At 40.9% G+C, this 21,519-nt stretch overlaps 1 protein-coding gene across 1 annotated transcript in view; it reads right to left on the reverse strand.

Annotated features, from left to right (window-relative positions):
- The window catches only part of LOC141014519 (guanine nucleotide exchange factor VAV3), a 102,080-nt gene that overhangs the window by 22,832 nt on the left and 57,729 nt on the right, over positions 1 to 21,519 (reverse strand). Inside the window, exons 11-19 of the mRNA XM_073488344.1 lie at positions 19,522 to 19,590; positions 19,100 to 19,186; positions 18,927 to 19,012; positions 18,410 to 18,542; positions 13,253 to 13,362; positions 8,103 to 8,204; positions 5,273 to 5,364; positions 3,251 to 3,273; positions 2,444 to 2,462 (exon numbers count right to left, since the gene is read on the reverse strand). Of these exons, the coding sequence (XP_073344445.1) occupies positions 2,444 to 2,462; positions 3,251 to 3,273; positions 5,273 to 5,364; positions 8,103 to 8,204; positions 13,253 to 13,362; positions 18,410 to 18,542; positions 18,927 to 19,012; positions 19,100 to 19,186; positions 19,522 to 19,590 (721 nt within the window). The remainder of the gene's footprint in view (positions 1 to 2,443; positions 2,463 to 3,250; positions 3,274 to 5,272; positions 5,365 to 8,102; positions 8,205 to 13,252; positions 13,363 to 18,409; positions 18,543 to 18,926; positions 19,013 to 19,099; positions 19,187 to 19,521; positions 19,591 to 21,519) is intronic.

Genomic DNA, 21,519 nt, shown 5'->3' on the forward strand with positions numbered 1-21,519 from the left:
GAGTCGATTAAAACTGGTTCCCCAGTCACATTTACCATATAGATATGTTGGAAAAAAATGGTGTTGTTTTCAGTACAATATTCTTGGTAGTGTTAGTGGCTCTGTCATCATTTCCCTCCTTTTTTCTTTCTATGCATACCTTTTTCCACAACTGCTACATGTACAATGGAAGACCTGATTAAAGAAAAGCACTCCCCTGGTAATATCTAACATATTAAGGCACTACATGAAGTGTATTTTAATCAAGCTAAACTTGTTTGTTTGAATGACCTCAGTCAGCGCCTTTTGATTTTGCACAATGGCCATCGTTGATCCCATTATTGACCAAGAAAACAGTGAAATTGAATTATAATATGACTATTAAGAACCATCCACCCATGCCAAACAAATCCCAAGTTCATATCTCATATGCCCGACACAATGAAACAAAATGTGCATATCTCTCTCTGCATTGTGCGGCGATAGTGTTCTTCGGCGACACAATATGAGAAAAAGAAATTCAAGTGTGAGCATGAAGAAAGGCTGAAGCTTAAGGCAAATAATAGAGAAGTCAACAACACTGTATTGAAAGCTAATACATCTATATCTGCCTTGCTTCTCTTTCACGCTCTGTTCCAGCGCTGCGGCACTGAGGCAGGCAGCCTGACATGTGCTAGCCCGCCTGAATAGGACTTCTAAAGACACAGGGCCATGGAGAATTGAGTCTTGGGGGCATGAATTGCATTCCTATCCTCACAAGGACAAGCCAAGTGTTAGTGCACCTTTGAAAACAGACAAAGAGAGCAGCGTCGAAATATTATGAAACGCCAAGGGCCGGGGCAATCAAATGCCTATTGATTTTAATGCGTCTTCAGTCAGAAATGATTTTCTGCAGCATAATGGATGGAGGGTGGAAAAAATGAGTGTTGAAGCCAGGTTTATGAGAGATTAAAGGGCCTCGGTGTGGTGTAGGCGCACACATACACACACACCAAATTTGAGGGCTGCTGTGTGTTATTCATATTCTGCTGCAGAAAGATTGAGAGACGGGAAGCCACAGAGACGAGGAAGGCAGAAATACAATGGCTATATTTACTGTTTTTACTGTAAACACATCTGTAACGTGCTATTTAATCTGCTCTGGTTTAGATTTTAATCAACTTAACCATCTTTATGAGCTGTCATAATCATATATTGATAAAGTCTGGGCTGTTGCAATAGCTACCAGGTGCACTTTCCTCTCTGACTGAGCCAGGTTACCTCTGACACCAGAAAGAAAAAAAGGAAATAATGATGCCGTGCCAGCAGCGGTTCATGCAAACCTATTGCCAATCTTGATAAGCAACCTGATAGATGACGTATAGCAAGCAGAGCAGTACCTCCTGGTTGATCCCGTTAGGTTAGTCGATCAGCAGAAAATATATTGCAAACATTTTGACAATTAATTCATTGTTACTGTCACTGTTTCCTGTTCTTCAACTCAGAGGATTTACTTCTCTTCTTTTCTCTGCTTTATATTATTATAAAGAGGGCGTCAACTAACAATTACTTTAATAAGACTATTGAATGTTCACGATTAATCAATTCATTGTTTAGTCACCACAAACACCCAGAGAACAAAAGCCACATCTCTGAATTGCTTCTTCTGTCCAACCAACGGTCCAAAACCCAAAGACTCTCAATTTACTATCATAAATGACAAAATAAAGCAGAAAATCCTGACATTTAAGAAGCTGGAACCAGCAAATGTTTGATATTTTTGCTCGAAAAATGACTGAATCGATTAATCAGTTAACAAAATAGTGGGTGATTTTTTTTACAATTTTATACCTTTTCTTTAGACCAGTGTCCTCCGGGGGCCCTGCCCTGCATGTTTGAGATGTTTCCCTGCCCCAATACATCTGATTCAAATGAAAAGAGGCTTCAGCAGAGCTCGATGACGGGCTGATCATTTGAATCAAGTGTGTTGGAGCCGGAAACATCTAAAACCTGTCCCCAGGGGTCCCCAGATGATTAAAGAACACTGCTTTAGACTATTAGATTAATCAATCAATTGGAAATATAGTCATCGGATTAATCAGTAATGATTGATAAAAAATAAGTGCTTCTTGCAAATCCCCCCCAAAAAAGGTGTGACGTTTCTTTAAGATAATCATTATTATAACATGAAGCTAATTTAAATAAAAAATAACAAACAGTTCTTGGCCAGGTCAGTTTTGTGAGGAAAAAGCAACGTTTTTTAAACTGATATCAGCTGAACCTTGCAGCAAGCTGATATAGAGTGTTTGCACATCTCAACAGTTGCCTGGATTACCAAAATACCAAAATCTGGTCATTTGTCTTTGAGGCAGCAGTGTCTATGCATATAAACACCACCAGCGAGGAAAGAACAAACTGCACTGCAGGGAGAGGAGGATGTGTGCGAGGCGGGAGGAAGTCTGGTGTTGTGTTCTGAATTTCTCACCTGGATCTCGATCTTTGCCCTGTAAACACAGAGAGAGAAAGTTACACACCGAAACGGGCGCGTGCAGACACACATACAAACACACTCTTGTATGAATAGGAATGTTTCATCAACTGCTCCGTCACCAGCACACACAAACATCACCGCTATGGCCTAAGTGTAACCTACATCCCCTTCTGTTACCTTATAGCTCACTGAATCAATTATTAGTTATACTCTTATAGAAGTGAGGTATGTTCGGACACACGGCCTGATGCTATACGAATACACCCTCCTACTGCTGCACACACTGTTAATATTCCAGCCCAGCCCTCTATCTCTTCTATACAGACCTCATGCGGCGGGCCTAACGTGGACAGCACTACATTAACATCACATGCACAGACACCACAGGCAGACTACTGTGTGTCCCGCTGCAGGAGAAATATTTCCAAGTTGCATAGAGAAGTTAAACTGGTGTGATTTTAAAGGGCAAGTACGGATATTTTTTGCACATTATGACTTTGATTTCGGTAAGGGTGGAAAAATACATGTAGACAACTCACAGTGACATTCAGTATTGACATCCAAACTAGTAGACCTCTAATGATTAATCCATTAGTTGCCAACTATTAAATCAATCACCGGCTATTTTGATAATCAATGAATCGGTTTGAGGAAGAGAAAAAAAGTTCAAAGTGCAGCAGTCTTCAAAGTGCAGCAAAGCTTTGGAGAGGAGGTGAACGGCAGACACAGACGGTATACACATCAACACAGACACACACACAGACACACACACAGACACACACACGCACAGCAGCAGCTCACCTGAGTTCTGACGGAGCCAGGATCTGAAAGAAGTTTGAGAACAGGCATAGTGAATGACGGGTTAGCCGGTGCACGCAAACACTTGCACACACTCGTTGGTACAAGGCAACACTCCCTCATTAGTGGAGAAGGCGGACGCTCGTGTCTGACCGTGGTTCGCTTTGTTTTGCTGTGCTGCCACTACCTGACAGCCGGGATAGAGGAGGTAACGAGGCTGGGGGAGGTGGAGAGGGATGGTGGGGGGGGGGGGGGGAAGGCAGACCTGAGGTTTTTGCTCCACCAGTTTCTTTCATTGGCTCCCTGAGGGACAGGTTACACCCCCTAGACACACACTAGCGCACACCTTTGCGTACACACACACTCATAGTCCTGTACCTGTACAAACAGAGCAATTGCATAAGCATACCTCCACACTCACGCACACGCTAGCTGTCAGAGAGCCACAAATATATGTGCTGTACCTACAGTACCTACACACACACACACACACACACACACATACACACTCTTCTCTCAGTGGGCCTGTTGTTCCTCAAGTGAACTTTGACCCGTTACGCAAACATCTGTCGAGGGAGCTGATAACAGAGACAAATGCAGGTAAACAACGTCTTATCTCTGACACACACACACACACACACACACACACACACACACACACACACACACATACGTACATAACCCTCTTCTATGGCTGTGTGTTTGTGCAGCCCTGCAGGTCTATTGGCAAAATCTGTTGATGCAGACATTGTGGTGGCTTTGTGAGCGTTAGAGTAAATAAAGTTCAATGTTGATCGGTGGTGAAAGTAGTAAAACTATATAGGAACTAACAAATTAAAATGTCTCCCATCCCTGTTCCTGAAATTTAAGACTTCTAGAAAATACTGGTACATGTTCGTGTGCCAGCAGAGGGTGAATACTGTGCAGAGTAATGACAGTGGGAATGCAAACCGACATCTCAGTCTTCAGCAGCTCTGAAGCCGCCGGTGTCGCCCAAATCTACTCAGGTACACATTGTGCCCAGGTGGGCCTGGCAGTGGCGTTATTGCCTCTGCGACCTGATAGCACCATGACAGATGCCAGGTCCAACAGGAGCTGGCAGCTTGCCACAGGGAATAGAACACACACACATGCAATTGTGACACGCTGTGTTACGGGTGCAGGCTGTGCTCGCCTGGTTTTAAAAAAAAAACAGCGTGCAGAGTTTTAGTGCTCTGAGAACACAAGCATGCACTTTCAAGACCTAAAAGAACTTCCCCACAAACAAAAAGTGTTTTTTTCACCTCTTTGCGCTCTCTATCTCTCACACTCTCACACGCATGCAGAGGACATGCTAAGCTAGTTTCTGAAGACCTTCCTTTCATTCCACACGTCTGAAGTTTTCCCTCCGTTTCTTTCAGAGCTGTCAGCGCTCCTGCACAGGGAGCTGAGTGACAGATACACAACAGGGGCATAATAAAAAAGTCAGGAGTTTCTTAAAACTCCTCAGTAAAACTACTATTAAGCTTTGGGGATCGGTGCAATGATACACAGTGACAGTTGCCTTTAAGGTTCTCTGAAGTGTCAAACCCACCCAGGGAAGCGGGGGAGCGTTTGAATGAATATCTGCAATACTGATCCAATATTTGGATGACCTTGTTTGGGAGAAATAAGGGCACGTTTTTGAAAGTTTTTTATTTATTTGTGCCAAACTCTCCAGTTTCCTCAATTCCACTCGATCCTTTTCAGAATGTCCCTGTGTAGCGTCTTTTCACCACAGTGCAACAAATCTCCCTCGAACACATAATTAGTCACATCAGACACTCATGCATCAGGGTTATGCACCATTGTGTGTCATCTGTCATCATGCTCACACTGCTATAAAAGTGCTTTTGTGTTCATACAATTAGATTTCATATGTCCCTTGAAAACATTTTGTTCAGTGACAAATCGTTAACAGGAGACTTGTTGCAGACTAGACTGATATGAGGCAATAAAGTGAGAGACTTTGGTCGTGTTTGTGTGTGTAAAGCAGCGGTGTGTTACCTGTTTTTCCACAGCAGCCAAAGCGGCCAAGGCATTCTTTATGGGCACCTAAACCGCACTTGGAGCAAAGGTAGCCCTGGTAAAAGACGCCCCTGCAGACAGAGAAATGGGAAAAGTCAATACATGGTTTGCTTGATTGCATACATAGAAGTAGGAGTTCATCAATATCACAAACAAAATACTGTAATGCTTAGATCCAAGTTGCAGTCAACAGGTTGCCACATTTTCTGAAATCATAGGAGGGAAACCTACTGAACATTTCTCTTGTTTTCCTAAGTGCCAAAATGGTGTATCCTAAAGACTTTGATAATCCCCTGACTTCCCTCTTGTTCTACCAAAGGTCTGGCTCTGGCTTGTTTGTATTTCTTTAAACCAATCACAACCCGGGCTGGCTCTAAGCCCATGATGCATTGATGGTGCCCCTGCAAAAAAGTGTTGGGGTGAACTCATTTTGAACGTGGGGAGGGGAGCCCTGGCTAAATCTCCTTTTTCAGAGTGTAGGTTGCTAGCCTCAAGGACACAATGGTGACTTTGATACGGTAACACACAGATAGTGGAAGGGAGTATAATACCAACTGAAAAGGTCAGGCTTTATACCAACAGTCTACATCCAGTGGGTCATACTATGAGGCTGACATACCAACTATTGGACAGATCGCTGTGAAAAATGGACAGACTTGTCCCCCTCTGGATGAGTTGTACTGACTTCGGTGACTTAACATTCCTCCTACCTAGCTGTCATTAGGGGTTTATATTACAACTTAAAACATTAATATTGTGTTAATAATACACATGTGATAATATCGTGTGAATAATCCAGCGAAGACATTCAGCCCTGGTTGCTTTTTCATTGGTAATTGAGCATAGTTATTTTTTCTGTACACTTTTTTTTTAAAGTTATGGCTACAGACTCTCCACACCTCCCTACACTTGTGTTTGGAGGGTCATGTATTAGCAAAAAAAGAGACAAAACACAGTAAACAAAATTAAAGATAGATTTGATGTTTTGGGGTCAAATTTCTACGGCTATGGTGATAATATTGTCTCAATTGGCCTCAATAATGGTGTAGTGAAAATAGGATTTCGTGACAGCCCTAGTTGGAATGCTAACATGCTTTACTGATGGTGAACACATCATACCTCCTAAACAACAGTATTTATTGCTATTACTAGACCACTATCCATGCAAGAAAGCTGTGGTCCAACCAGATTGCAGCTCATTTTGTAAGGTTGATCCCATCTACATTTGTTAATCTTTAAGTGGTTATATTTGAACCTTTCAGACAAGGTTTGATCGCTCTTATTGGGTAAAAAAATTAATCCACTATTGGAATACGCAGTACTTTCTCAGTTCAGATACGGGTCAGTCTTAGAGGTCTTCAAAGTTGAAGGCTGAATTCCAAATCCGGGCTGTTCCACCTCAGCCAGCTCAGCAGCACTAGGCCACCAGCCAGAATTGAAAATTTTCTACTAAGTCCAAAACAGATGTGGCAGGTAGTTAACCCAAAAAACTGTATCAGCTCATATCTAATAAAGACTGAAAAGAAGACACTGACTTTCTGGTGTAAATGATGTGCGCACAGACACGTGCACGCAGAGATGGAAGCAGCAGTGTGTCGTTCTGTTTCCATTTGCATAACCATCTCAGAGGCCCTAATTAAAATGACATGAAAGTAAAGACTGCTTTGCTCCGCTCTCCAGCTAATTGTCTGTTTAACCTCTTTGAGAAACCTAGCGTGGAGTTAAAGTGCAGGTACACTGTTATTTTTTTTGCTCACTTCAGAACCGCAGGGTGTGTGTTGCACTGGGAGACGTGTGTCTGAACATGATTTGAACCAACAGGACACCGCTCTTATGAAACCTTCAGGATTCTCATGAAATCACATGAAAGGAAATATTTTTGGTATTCAAACTTCTCCGAGACACTTTACTGAATATTTGTATGCTGCACGATTCCTGATTAATCATATAATGTCTCAGCAAGCCTGTGCTCTTGTTAATATTATCATAAAGCATAATAAGTGTTTTCAATTATAAAGCACACTAGAGATCAGATTAGATATATAAGATCTGGTGTTTTCATGTTGTTCCTCCAAGAAACACACAAAGAAGAATGGTGTTTGGAAGTTTCTTTTTGCTGTAGGTTTTATAAAATAGTGTCATATACATCTTAAAGTCCCAAAATAAAATATCAATATCAATATCAGTCGTCACAATGACACCGCCCAAAGGAACAATCATTATTTACAGAAAAGCCTGACAAAATAACCGAGCAACATCCGAAAAAAATAATGAAACACTGCATTTCAGAGGCTTCTTGATACCTTCCCTGCATTATTCTTGTTTTTCTTATATCTTATCCTGAGAAAAACGTTGGTGAATTCAGCGCCCGGCTCTGTATATTCACAGTGCAATAACCTTGTCCCCTTTCCCCATCCATCGCCTTGAAGAAGTGCTGAAGTGTGACAGACATTTTTCTTTGCCGTCCTCGGTAGGTAAAACCACTCAGTCGTTCCCGATGTGAGAAAGACCATGAGGCGCAGTCCTCCTCGGGGATACCATTCAGCAAATTCAAAAGAAACTTTGTGTTGGGAGAGGCACATGTGCAGAGGAAGAGAGGAGTAAAAGGAAAGTGACGAATAGATTGTTAGGGTACACTGGAGAGGAGAAGGAGGAACGGAGGTCTTTCAAAGGAGTCCCGATAGTTGTTTGAAGGGATCGTCCTCAGTCTTTATATTTGACGATAGCCTTGAAGAGATTTGTGTGCTGCTTCCAGTGTGTGTGTGTGTGTGTGTGAGTGAGAGAGAGAGAATAATAACTGGCCTCTCACCTCAGCAGCATGTGGCAAGAGTTGCAAGAGGTGATCCTTTCAAAGGTGTGCATATTAAACTCATGGAAGTTGTTGGCGGCGTTCTCAGGATGAATGTTGGATCTAAAACAGACAAACAACAAACATTAGATCCATAAAAACATACTTAAAAGAAGGATGTGAAATGGTGAGTCTACTGTAAGGACTGTCGTGTCTCTGAAATGTCACTAGAATGGGAACATCTGACCAAATAATCGAACCTTCCCTCTAATATTTTGCATATTTTTTAAGTAAGCGTGCCATTCGTGCAAATGTTAGTGCTGTTAATTTTCTTAAATGATTCTGTTTCTTCATTTATGGTCATTTATACGTCTCTTAAAAGTATACATATGCATTAAGAGAAATGATGGCATTTTGTGGAGAGTATTATATAAAAGATGATGAGGTTGTTGTCAGACTTATTGCATGGGGCTGGTATTATCAGGACACCTCATGTGATATAGAAATTAACCCCCGTCATCAGTGTTTCGTGTGGCGCATTTGCACGGGACAAACCTGTATTTTACTCGTATTTACTGGCATTATCTCCTGAATATGACGTCAAGGCTCAGTGTAACATCGGTCTGTTCTGCAGCAGCCACATTACTAACATAGCTTAGAGTTGATCTGCCCTCTTTCTCCATGTGTTACGAGCATAAACACACATTTGCAGCTCATTTAGATCAAGTAAAAGGATGCTTCGTGGCTGTACTTGAATATGACAACCTTGTGTTGCTCCTAACCTTCTCTGTCATTACTGTTAAACAACAATTTAGCAGATATCACAGCACAGCTGTTGGCTGCTGTTAAACATATTATGAGCCACGATTAAATGTCTTGCTTGTTCAGTTGTCCGACAACAGAAAATAGATGTTTAAAGAGAAATGCAACCCTTTATTTGAACGATACTAATATTATCACATGACATCAAGATGGTAGGTTATATGTGGTGGAATTTTACTTTACAAATTCTGGACATGGCAGATTCACATGGGACTAAAATCACAGACATCTTATGCGATTATTACAAATTACTAGAGTTCCCCAGGAAACACTATTCCCAATGCGAATAGGGCTCAAGACTGTAGATCAATATGCTCAGTGAGGTGAGTACAGCATGTTGAATGAGAGAAGATGTGTTTTTTTTATTTTCATGGTCTGCACATCCCTCTGTTTGCATTTTCAAGGTTAAAAACATTGTTTTAAACATTGCATTGCTTTTTACACTGATTCCTTACCTAAAATCATGACAGTATTACATGCCAATGCGGTTCAAGAGGGGACTTCTTCAAAACACCATCTTATTTATGAACTAACGGTGCCAGAACGAACTGCATTCATCAACTATTAAGTCAGAAAATCAAATCCAGAGGACAAGAAATAATCAAAGCCTTCAAAGGAAGGATGCAAAACTGCTCTTTTCTTGCATTCAAAGTGCAGCGTCAGCTCGATTTCAAGTGTCGGAGTGTCCTTGAATGCACCACAGAGTTTTCAATATAGTCTCTGCTCCTGCACCTGATTTACTACATGTCAATACTATGACGTGTGGTACTCAATAAAAACTCATTAGATGATGGTCTTGATGTCCAGGGTCAGCATTTAAAGCTCCCTTTAACACGTACAGGTAAACGCTGACAATATTGTGTTGTGTGCACTCAGTACATAGGAGCAGTTAGACCAAGCTGTACATTAAACACTGACCACTATAGTAAGTTGTAGCAGAAGTTAAAGATGAGCCTGAATCACGTCAATTTAAAGGGCAAAATAAAAAATAAAAAGTGTTCTTCACTTATAATTGCAGCCAACAAACTCAGTAACATTTCACTGATACAGTTCTTTGAAGTGGGAAGGACAGAATTGCAAGTAGACAGGCTGAGGTCTGCTTGAAATGAACACAGGAGGGTTCTCGGCCCCCTGGGACACGGATGCCTGTGTGTGTGTGCGATTGATGTGTGTGCGTACAGTATGTGTGTGAGGGAGAAAGAGAAAGAGAGGATTTGCCCAAGTTTGCCTGCAGCGCAAATGTTTATTTCAAAATTTAACAGGTCTTCCTTTGTTTTTCACCGTTTCAACAGCTCCACATGATGACATCGTTCCGTAAGCTGTTTGCTTAATATGCACAGGTGCTCCTTTTTAAATAATTAGTTCAACTGAAGCGCTACGACGTGTTTTCTCGAATATAGGACGCACAGCGCTGAGATGGAAGAAACAGAGACGGAGAACTTCAGTGGTGTCCTCTCCTCTGTACTGGGGTCAACCAATATATCGGCTTTGTACTGAAGATTGTTATTATCTAGAAATGGCATACTTCTGACAAGAAAGAGGGTCCACTTCATAATAAAAATAATATATATGTGTTGCTATGGTGTGTTTATAACTTATCTTATTGTATTTCTGAGTCTGTGGAAGGATGAAGTGCTCACTCACTGCAGTTCAAGTAACAGTTTGTCTTTTCTTTCCTGCTTCCTGTTCGTGGAGCGGTGTGTCGACGCACCCCTCGGGGCGGCTAAATCTCAGTCAGGCAGCATGTGAGAAAACAACTTTTCAGTTATAAGTCATCACGCATTACTGCAGGAGCCTGTGACTATCGAGCAACGCCTCTCTATTCTCGATGCTCGTTAATTCCGCCCCAAAAGCCATCGTTTTTCTCACATCACAGATCGCCTCATCGTCCTAATCCCCTTCTTCACACTTAAGGTATGTTGCTTTCCTTTGGAGGTAGCAAATGATATTTCACAGATTCTTTTCTTTTTCTTTTCATTATTCATTTTTTTCTCGGCTCTTGTTTATAACAGGTTCATCATGCCCTTAACCAATTGTCACTGTCGTCTAAGAATAACCGAATCTGTTAACAGGTGTCTCAGCTCGAACTCCAGGAGGTACAGGAAGGAGGATGTTGTTTTTCTAATCATATAATTAGTGAGGAAATCATCAATTCTACATGGATTGTCTATAACTACAGAAGATTTAAGTCTATTTAGACAATTGACGCAAGCTGAACAGGTTCAATAAATTGATTAATGTCACATTCTGGGTTTCTCTGTAGTGTTTGGTGTTTCATGATGTTGTAAATGTTGTTTTTTGACTTAGAAATATTTGGGTATTGACATTAAAGAGGCAATATGTACGGAAGCCCTAAAGGGCCATGCATTCATACATTTTATTTCCTCCGTTTTCCCGTGATAACGAGTTAATTTCATTTGTTTTCTCGAGATCTCGAGTTATTATCTCGAAATAACAACTGCCGTTTTCCCGAGATAACGGGATTATTTTCTCGAGATCTCAAGATAACGAAACTTTGTTTTCCCGAGATAATGATATAATTAATTTGAGATGTGTATATTATCTGTAATAGCAAGGCATGATGCTATTTCAGCCTGTGTCAGGCCTTGATTGAAAAGATATGTGACGCGGTGATCGATATGCTCCTGCTCCTCTGACATTGCTACAGTGAATGATGTTTCCTGCAATGATTTAATATCTACATTATCGTCTTGTTTTCTCAAGATCTCAAATTAATTATATCGTTATCTCGGGAAAACAAAGTTTCGTTATCTCGAGATCTCGAGAAAACAAATGAAATTAACTCGTTATCGCGGGAAAACGGAGGAATTAAACTGTATGAATGCATGGCCCTTTAGGGCTTCCGTAAATATGTAAGAAAAACAACTGAAATTATCACCAGAATGTGAATAATAACAGTTTTGACATTATGATGTCTATGTTTTGTGTTGCAGCTGTATATCAACTGGTGTTAGCTGTTAGCTGTCCTGGTCCAAGCTCTTGGGCTGTTGGTGTAAACGCTTTCCTGGTCCTGAGCTCCCAGACCGAACCGCTAGCTTCACTGCTCACTGAGCTGACAAGCTAAGGGCAGCTACAGTTAGCAGCAGTTAGTGGTTACTCTGGTGATATGCTGCAGCCTGTTTATTTTGAGTATCTGACAGGTGGTTATTTCTTCCATGTTGCACCTTTAAAGGTTTACTTCATCAGTTTAGTATTGTGCTTGGATAAAGTTCGGAGACCTCATAGATAGATATGTATAAAAGAATTGAAGCAACAGAAGGCAAGATATCCTGACCTTTACATTAGTGTGATGCATACGATGATACTCCAAGAAATGACATCACAACAAGCACAAAATACCAATGTAGGCGCTGGCGAATCATTTCTATTGCAGAGTTCAAAGGGTTACAAAGCCACACAGGTGATAAACCCCTGTCCTAATCAGTCTACTGCTGCACCTGATGTACTATTAGTAAACGCGTACTACTCTGCTTTACTGTGCACGCTGTCAATATCTTTCTGGTGCCGATTTGATGAGACAAATTCCTGCACACCTCTTGGTTGTGATGAATCAAGCGATTCTAATTTCATTGAATTTCATGGTTTGAAATGAGGGAATTGAGTCCTGGCCCCCCGACTGCTGATCAAACCCCCGGCTTTAAAATAATTCACTCTAACAAGTCAAACCTTCATGTACCAGAAGATCTGAACTTTTCGTTTTTTTTAAACTCATAAAAACCATATCAATTTGACACACTTTTGTCCAGCGTTGAATGAACTGTTCTTCAGACCGCAGCGTCTACAGTAATTTTAATATCTAGATATATCTACCACAGTTACTGTTACATTTTACCCAGTGAAATATGTCTGGCCTGTTTTTTTTCAAAACCATCAAAGACAGCGGAAGACAATTAGTCAGTTATTCATCTTTCTTGGCTCTGTGAGTGAAATGTTATCTTTCCGTTGTCACTCTTGGCATCAGTTTGTCAGCTTAAATGAATTTGGATCCCGTTCAGGACGTGGACCGGTTGATGCAGTTTAACTACATACATCTGACACTGACACTAAACTGAACTGTATAAAAAAGGTTTTTTTTTAAAGGGTTTTTTTCTGCATTTTTGTGCTTTTTCAGACAAGATTTTTAAAAGTGTACAACCTGCTCAATCTGTACGATCTGCTCATCCTTTTGTCTCTTGTCCCTCACAAATCTTCGAGCAGCCTAACTTGAATAACTGGACGGGCAAATTGTGCTCTTTGATGCTGTGACAAAATACAGCTGAGGCAAAAAGACACACTCTTATCACACTGTCACGCATCAACTCACACAGTCACAGACAAAACACACTCACATGGCCATGCCAAACTGCTCCAGCCACTTCTTTTTCAGCTCTTTGGTCTTGAAGAAGAATTCAAAGCCGCTCTGGCCCTGGTTATGAGTGAGGTAGAATCCGTAGGACCACTGCAACGAGAGAGAAACACACACACACTTTGAGACAGGAAATAAAACAGAGGCGAATAAATAAATCGAGGGTTTGAGTGAGGGACAAATGGAGCGGGAGGAGGGCTGGAGCTGAAGGAGACAGGATGCAGGGAGACAGATGGAGACAAAGAGATGCAAAATGAAAGAGGGATGCCTCGGGGAGAGCAAACACAAAGGCTGAAGGGTTGGAGGGCGGCAGAACTGACAGACAGAGACAAAACAGAGAGGAAGAGCATGAAGGAGAAGAGGAAATGAGCGTGAGGTAGCTGTGCCATATAACTGCTGGGCATCAGACAGCATGCACAGACCCAAGAAGTGAGTGGGCCTGTAATCATCCACCATTATCCACTTCAAAGGCTAAATATTTGTCTATTAGCCTTTGTGTCAACACATGCCTCTGTTTTTTCAAGACAGCATCACTAAACAGATGCTTGAGAGATGCACTTTTTATGGCTCCTGGTTGTGATTTTGAACTTCTAGCGCTCAGCTCCGAAGGCTTAAAAAACATGCCAAGCTGTCAGGGAAGCTCATCTCTTCTATCGAAAGAAAAGAGAATAGGAAAGCGGTGCTCTACAGAGGCATTCCCAGTGGACACCGAGACTTAGGCTCAGCAAAGATATCTCCAGCTACCAATTTGTTAGGAGACGGAAGAGTTGTTTGTCTGTCTTTCTGTCAGTTTCGATCTTTTCTTGCTTGGTTCACCTTTGGCATTTAAAAGGATCACCCGCCCAGGTGTTTCTTTATTGATCTTACTAAAATACAATTAGGCTGACCATTAATAAAGGGGGTTCACCGTGTAAGTCATTGTGAGAGTTATTTGAGAAACATTAGTGATATTTAACCTGGAATTCTTAAACTTGAATATGACTTATATCTGCTTCACAGGTCAGACACAGGGAGTGTAAAGTCCGGCCTCTTGGCACTTAACCTTATTTCAAACCTGGCCCTTCTGATAAAGTCGTTCAATAGGCCTGGAAACAAAGTTACACAACGTCTTAATGAATCTGATCTTTTGTTGTTATAGAAATATAGATTGTTGAAGCTTTGATTCATCACTTCCTGCTGCAAAGACTCAAACTATCGTCTTTAGCGTGAAAAATGAGTTCACTTCAACTGTTGCTCTGAAGTTTCCTGCTGCTGTGTACATCACTTCTGAACCGATTAGACTTTAAGGTTATTTGGCTTTACCTCCATCTGACTCGCATGTAAATGTGGTTATTCTGCTTCTGTGATGAAGCTTCTCGTTGCTGCTTCCCTCAGCCAGCCACTGTCATCTTTAGCATTTCCATAATAAATATGTAATCAAACAAACTGCATCATATCCATCATGTCGGAGGTGAATGACACTGAGGTGGCTGAAAGTTTCATAAAAAAAAAAAACTATATAAGCCCATATGTGTCTGAGCCTCCTAATGTCTGCTATTTACAACATCATTATTGCCCAAATCATTGTTTCCTGGCACGCAGTAGATATCATTCCTCATTATGATTGGCAATATTTTTCACCATTTGGCACTTAGTATTCACCGTGTGTGTGTGTGTGTGTGTGTGTGTGTGTGTGTGTGTGTGTGTGTGTGTGTGTGTGTAGGGAGGCCCAAAGCGAGGTTTAATGATAACACCATCTGGGAGGAGGCAGACTGTTCTAGTCTGACACTGTTTCAGTATTATGCTGGTAAATGAACAAGACAATGTAAAACATGTGCCGGAACAAGCTTGTACCAAATTATTTAAGACTCTTTTCTGTCGATTACTGTGTTTGTCTGCGTTATGAGCCGGAAAGATGTTTCCGTGTAGTTCATTTCAGCGGCACATCAGGGGATTCGGAGCAACAAAAGGCGGCCGTGGGATGCAGAGGTTGGTACAGGTGCGCTTATAAAAAACACCGTCGAGAAGCGAGTAAACTCAATTTTGACTCTTTTTTATGAACCTGCGTTTATCTGATAAATTGTTATGGGTGCTCATTATGCTGAAGTAGCGCTGTTAATTGGTTTGTCAGGAGTCCAACATGGTGTCTGAGCTTTGCTGACTCAGTCATAAAGAGGCAATAATGGACTCAACGGTGCAAGACCTCCCTCCATTATAGCTGATTGGTTGTTATATGAGATGCTTGTTTTGTTCTTTTTTTTTTATGTTACAGGACGTACAGACGTTCACTCTGCTGTGGTGTTTTTTCACTGTATATTACTGCAACAGAGAAAGAGTCAAAGTAGAAATGCTCGCTGCATTGTGTATGAAGCCCTGTTTTACAGTAGCTGTTATAAAATGGCTGTAAATCACTTCTTAAAGTGGGTTATTATGTCTTGAAATGTGTGATAACCCGACATAAAAATTAAAAATTGCTTGTGATGTATTTTCTTCTTCAGTCAGTGTAAATCTGTGTGGATTCGAAGTGACGCCACCGATCGACACAAGACAATAAAGCTTCTGTATTAATGTGAAAACAATTAAATTAAGACGTGTGATGCACACTTTATTCTCAGCTGTGATTCGAAGTAATCACTGTAGAAATAAACTTTCTAATTTGGCTGTCAGGGACATTTTCTCATTGGAGAATAGAAAACCTGTTTAATATTTCAAGAGCAACACATGTGTTCTGCAAGTCTGGCAGATAAACCAGCTACCTGTTTAGCTTCTTTCTGACTTGAGCTTGATTTAATTGAGGCTCATATTTCTGCATGTCTGAAGTGAAACACGCCAAGAGTGGAACTGAGTTATTCACTTGAAAACTGAATGGGAGATGTTCACAAATAGATGTGTTGCTGCCAAAAAAACAGAAGAGAGAAAAAAAACCTTAAACTGACTGAAAAATGAGCCAATGTCTTTTCCAAGGTGACAGCCTGATCTGAAACTTCCAAAAATGTGAGCCGAGGAAACAGTCCTGGTCAGATGTTTACATACTGTTGTAAAGGACATGTATATAGTGGCAGTCTTCAGTTCCAATGAAGTAATTGTAATATTTGGTTCAATGTCCCTTGGCCTTTTTCTGTTGATGGTTTTAGGTTTTCCTGAAGAATCTGGATAATCCTCCTTCTTCATTATTACATTTACTTTCTTTAGAGCAGCAGATCCACTGGCAGCAAAACAGCCCCACAGCATAATACAACCAGCACCATGCTTGACAGTAGGTTTGGTGTAGCTTGGGGTTAAAGGCCTCACCTTCTCACCTCCAAACATATTGCTGCTCACTGTGGCCAAACAACTCAGTTTTGTTTCATGTGACCTCAGAGTTTTCCACAGAAGGTTTTTTTCTTTGTCCATGTGATCAGCAGCAAACTTCAGGTGCCACGTCTGGAGCGAGGGCTTCTTTTCTTGCACAACAGCCTCTCAGCTCATGTTGATGCAAAACACACTTGACTGTGGACACTGAGTCTAATGGGTGTATCAAACAAGCCCTATTAAAATGGGCCCAGAAAAGTCACCAGCTGTTATAAATCCTAATCAATCAGAAGAAATTAAGAGGCTATGCTACAAAGAACACTTTCTATAATCACCAAAATTGATCATTCAAGTTAATGTATGTATATTTTTGACCCAGCAGATTTAGTCACATTTTCAGAAGACCTACAATAAATTCATTATTGAACCATACAAATGTTTATTGACAAAGCAGTTTGTGTTCGACTCATTCCATCACAGAAAAATGAGAGCTGTAGAAATCATCAGAGCTCAAGGCTGCCATGATAAACATGTCTTTTACAAGTGTATGTGCACGTTTGACCACAACTGTATGTGGTCTGCCAGTCTGTCAGACAAAACAGCTATAAGTGTTGTTTCTATCTGACTTCAGCTTGATTTAATTGAGGCTAATATTTCTGGATGTCTGAATTGAAACATCATCACTGTGGCCTTGCCAAGAGTGGAACTGAGTTATTCACTTGGAACCGAAGGGGAGATGTTCACAAAGAGATGTGTTGCTGCCAAAAAAACAGAAGAGAAAAAAAACCCTGAGACTGACTGAAAAATGTGCCAATATCTTTTCCAAGGTGACAGCCTGATCTGAAACTTCAAAAATGTCTACCAGCCAAGGAAAATGCCGAGTGGGAGGGGGAGAATTCACCTGGGAGACCAATTCATGTGCAGTCTGGAGGGATCAAAACCCGTCCATGTTGACTACTGTGCTGTAATCTATTTCTGTGAAGTTATACATCAGTCAAACTTATTGATACAGGTGTAAAATTATCCGCTCACTTTCACAAAAGCCTGATTTAATTCAGTGACTGTCGGGAATACACCCCTCTGTACACCATGACATGCTGATAATCACTCAAACATTAGGGTGGGAGGCTCCGATGCTGTTATGCTGCTTTGTTCAAAGTCTTATAAACATAAAGGAATCTGACAGATCATTATATTATAATCATTTAACTGCTTCCTGATTGATCAGCAACTGAAAAGATAGCAGACAGTGTATATATCTGAATGGACATCGGGCTACATTTCAAGGTAAAACAACACATTTGATAATTGTTCAGTTAGCATTAGCATTCAACCACTTCCTAGCTGACATTTCCATTTCATTACATCCTGTGTGCTTTACTTCCAGGCTTGAATATATGCGTCCAATTTGTGCGTTAATATTATAGAATAACACTATCGAGTAACACTATCAAACAGCAATGTTAGCTAGTTAGTGGTTGGATGCTAGCGTTAGCTGTTGACTTACAGAAGCATTTATCAATTGTGTTGTTTTACCTTGAAACACGGGCAGGTGTTCCTGCTAGGTTTTCACTATACATCATCTTTTTAGTTACTGATCAATCAACAAAATGGGAAATGATAACAAATTTATCAGATTCCCTCTGCTTCTTAGCTAACATTAGCATTCAGCCACTTCCTAGCTATAATTACAGTTTGATTACATACTGTATGTTTCAAAATAAATGTGTTCAAGATGTGCGTTGACATTTCAGAATAGATGTACTGTCCTTCCTATCGTATTGTGTATCACAATCATACATTAATGTTAGCTAGGAAGTGGTTACTCTGTAAACTTGTCAGTAGAAACCGTATCAGTGTGTGTGCAGACCTTTCGGTTCTCCTTGTCTGACGTGGGGTTGTTGGTGATCTTGAAGAGGTGCAGGTCGATCACTTCTTTCATCTCGTAGACGTCTCCTCGACGCTTGCACACGATCACCGCTGCATCGAACAGGAAGATGTGCCTGCGGTCCAGTTAACATCATGTCAAAGCTATTATCTCGTAAGTATTGCATTCTAGTTATTATATTATCACCCAGTGTTTGTCTGGAGCTCTGTTTGTTCATAACTTAACACCCTTGTCACGCGAAATTAGAACATTTTTGGGAGTATTCTGTGTGTCAGAGAAGCCTGTGACCTGCACCATGTACTTACAGCTGTGGTGTCATAAACCAGCAATTACTTCACTTGATTTGTTCTTCACTTACAAGACACACAGGTTTAGTTCCTATCAGCACTTTGGCTTAAAGTAGTTTACAGTCTGGCAGGTTTCCAACCACTGCACCTGACTCTGCTGCCATCAGTCAGTCAGCGTCGCAGCCAACCGACATGTCAACCTGACATCTCACCTGTCCTGTTTAGCTCGTTTGTCCACCGAGGCCACCCGTACCTCCCCGTCACCTTTGGGTCTCCCGTAGTTTCTCAGACACTGATTCTACAGAAAAAGAGAAACACAGGAGTCGAGCGTTTCCAAAGTACTGCAGGGTTTGGATAAGCTTCTTGGAATAAACAGGTGGCTTACCAGGTTCTCGATAGATCTCTGATACTGATCTATTTCTCGCAACGTCTCATTGTCCCTCTTGACTTCGTTAACGTACTGAGCCAGGTCCTGCACACAGAACACAACAAATTATTACGTATTGGATTTTGTTCCATTTAAGGTTTTTTTACCTACATGTTTCAAAGATGTCAGCCCTGGTATATTTTTATCTATAAAGCAATACTAGGTATACTAAGTAAAATTCCAAATTACCTCTGTACGCTAAGTATTCAAGAGCTTTTAGGGGAAAAACTGAGAATTACGCACTCTGAATAGTTCATACTGTAAGAGTGACTGTGTATGTGTGTATGTTTGTGCGTGTAGCTCTGGGATGGACCTTCCACTCTGTGCATGGTGCAATAAAAGGGTGTAAATAAAAGAAAGTGGATAAATGAACTCCGTACCTTCATGGCATCCAGTGCCATCCGCAGATTAGTCTTCTCGGTGGCATCATTAGTGTGTTTCAACAGCTCCTGTTGGACAGAAACAAACACACACGCAACATAAATGTGAGCACGTGTCTCATGACAAGATCTCTTTCAAAAAAATCTGTCAATTGTTAAACAAAAAGAAACATGTTATTTGTTATATACATGAAAGACTGTTGCCAACATTCACTCCAGCCACATCCCACACATGAGAACACAATGCTTCAGCTCTTGATATGAAATAAAAAAGGTTACTGCGAAAAGAGTCCTGTCCTGAAATAAATCAGATTTTGTGTGCGTGTGTGTGCACTCATCTATAGCAGGCGTGGTGTGTGTGTGTGTGTGTGTGTGTGTGTGTGTGTGTGTGTGTGTGTGTGTGCAAGTGTGTATCTGAAATTGCTTGCCAGTGCCTGGCTGCAGTGTAAACAAGACATCTAGACCTCAGCAGTGGAGGATAAGGAAGGATGCCATGCATGTCCTTCATACAAACTGTGTCCACACACACATATATACACATACACACACACACACACTGAGCCGCTAAGGGAGATATATATGTCCGCATGGCACTGCTCAAATCCCTGGTGTCACTCAAGCTCAACCTGGGCATTATTATCAGTAGCGAGCCGGCAGAGTCCCATTTATCAAGCCTTGCTTCAGCCTCCACACCTCCACAGAGATACAGAGGAAGGGAGTGGTCGCATTGATAGCCGGGACCATACATGATGGACTCATTGAGCGAATCGTGTCGCGGTGTGTTCAGGGGAGGGAGAGAAATGATGGGCAGAGGCAGTGAGGAAGAATGAGAGAAAGATTGATGACAAAAAAAGGGAGAAAGAAAGAAACCAGCAAAGGAGAGGAACTCAGGGAGTGAGAGGAAGTGACAAGACATTAGTTGTACAGATTCTGGATGTCACCATGTGGGGAAGCAACCCGGAGGACGCCTCGTTCCATGCAGCTCGCTATTACCCCGTTTGTTCCACTGGGAGCTCGTCCCCACGCTGACACAATGCTATCACTTTGTTCCTACAGGTTGTTATCTGTTGGTCATCACTATTATAGTGATTTAAATTTGAATGATTAACTGACCTACACAGTATTTATTAACCATTTATAAAGTATTATAAACATCCGTTGCAACTTTACAATCAACGATTGCTTGCTCGACTATAAATTTACCCTTTATTAATGAAGGTGATTATAAACATTGGTAATACTTTATATACTTTGCATGAATAAACAATTTATTTATAGTTGATTGAACTTTTTTTGCACATTTAACTGTAAAGACACTGTTTATTGTAAAGTTTAAAATGACCTAACCTTTACAAGGGCTTAATAAATGGTTTATGAAGCACTTATTGTTTGTTAACAGTCAAATAACTATGAACTAAAGTTTAACTAACTATAAATTTACTATTTATTGATGATGGTGATTGTAAAGTGCGGCCAAACATTTCAATATGAAAAAATCCAACACTCATTGGCCTGATATCGTTCTGTTCAGTAGTTCTGGATTCATTTAAGAGTGGAGATGAATCGTTGATCTGTCTTTCATTAGAGAAGAAAATATGCCCTTTGGTTTGCAGTATGTATTGTATATTTTATCTATCAAACATGTCAAAGTTGAGCCACACAAACAGATATACAGCTATCGAAGCACAGAAAGGCCATAAAGATTCAAATGTTGCAAGCAATCAAATAGCTAATTGTAAAATGTTACCTCTATTGAATACTCATTGGTTAGGCTAACTTTAACTTACAGAGTTTAAATGTATTTTGAAATCCACTCATAAATTCCCGGAAGCTAGTTTCAGTTCTTTTCTTTTTTCTTTTTTTTTCACAAATTCTGGTCAAAAAGTCAAGTCTGCAGGGTTCCCAGTCTCTCATCTGGAGTTACTGATCCTTGGCAGCTCAAATGTTAAGTGGAAATTGTTCTTCTTGAATTTTTAGGGGCTGGAAATGACCAGTTCA

This window comes from Pagrus major, chromosome 19 (assembly GCF_040436345.1).
Source record: "Pagrus major chromosome 19, Pma_NU_1.0".
NCBI lineage: Eukaryota > Metazoa > Chordata > Actinopteri > Spariformes > Sparidae > Pagrus > Pagrus major.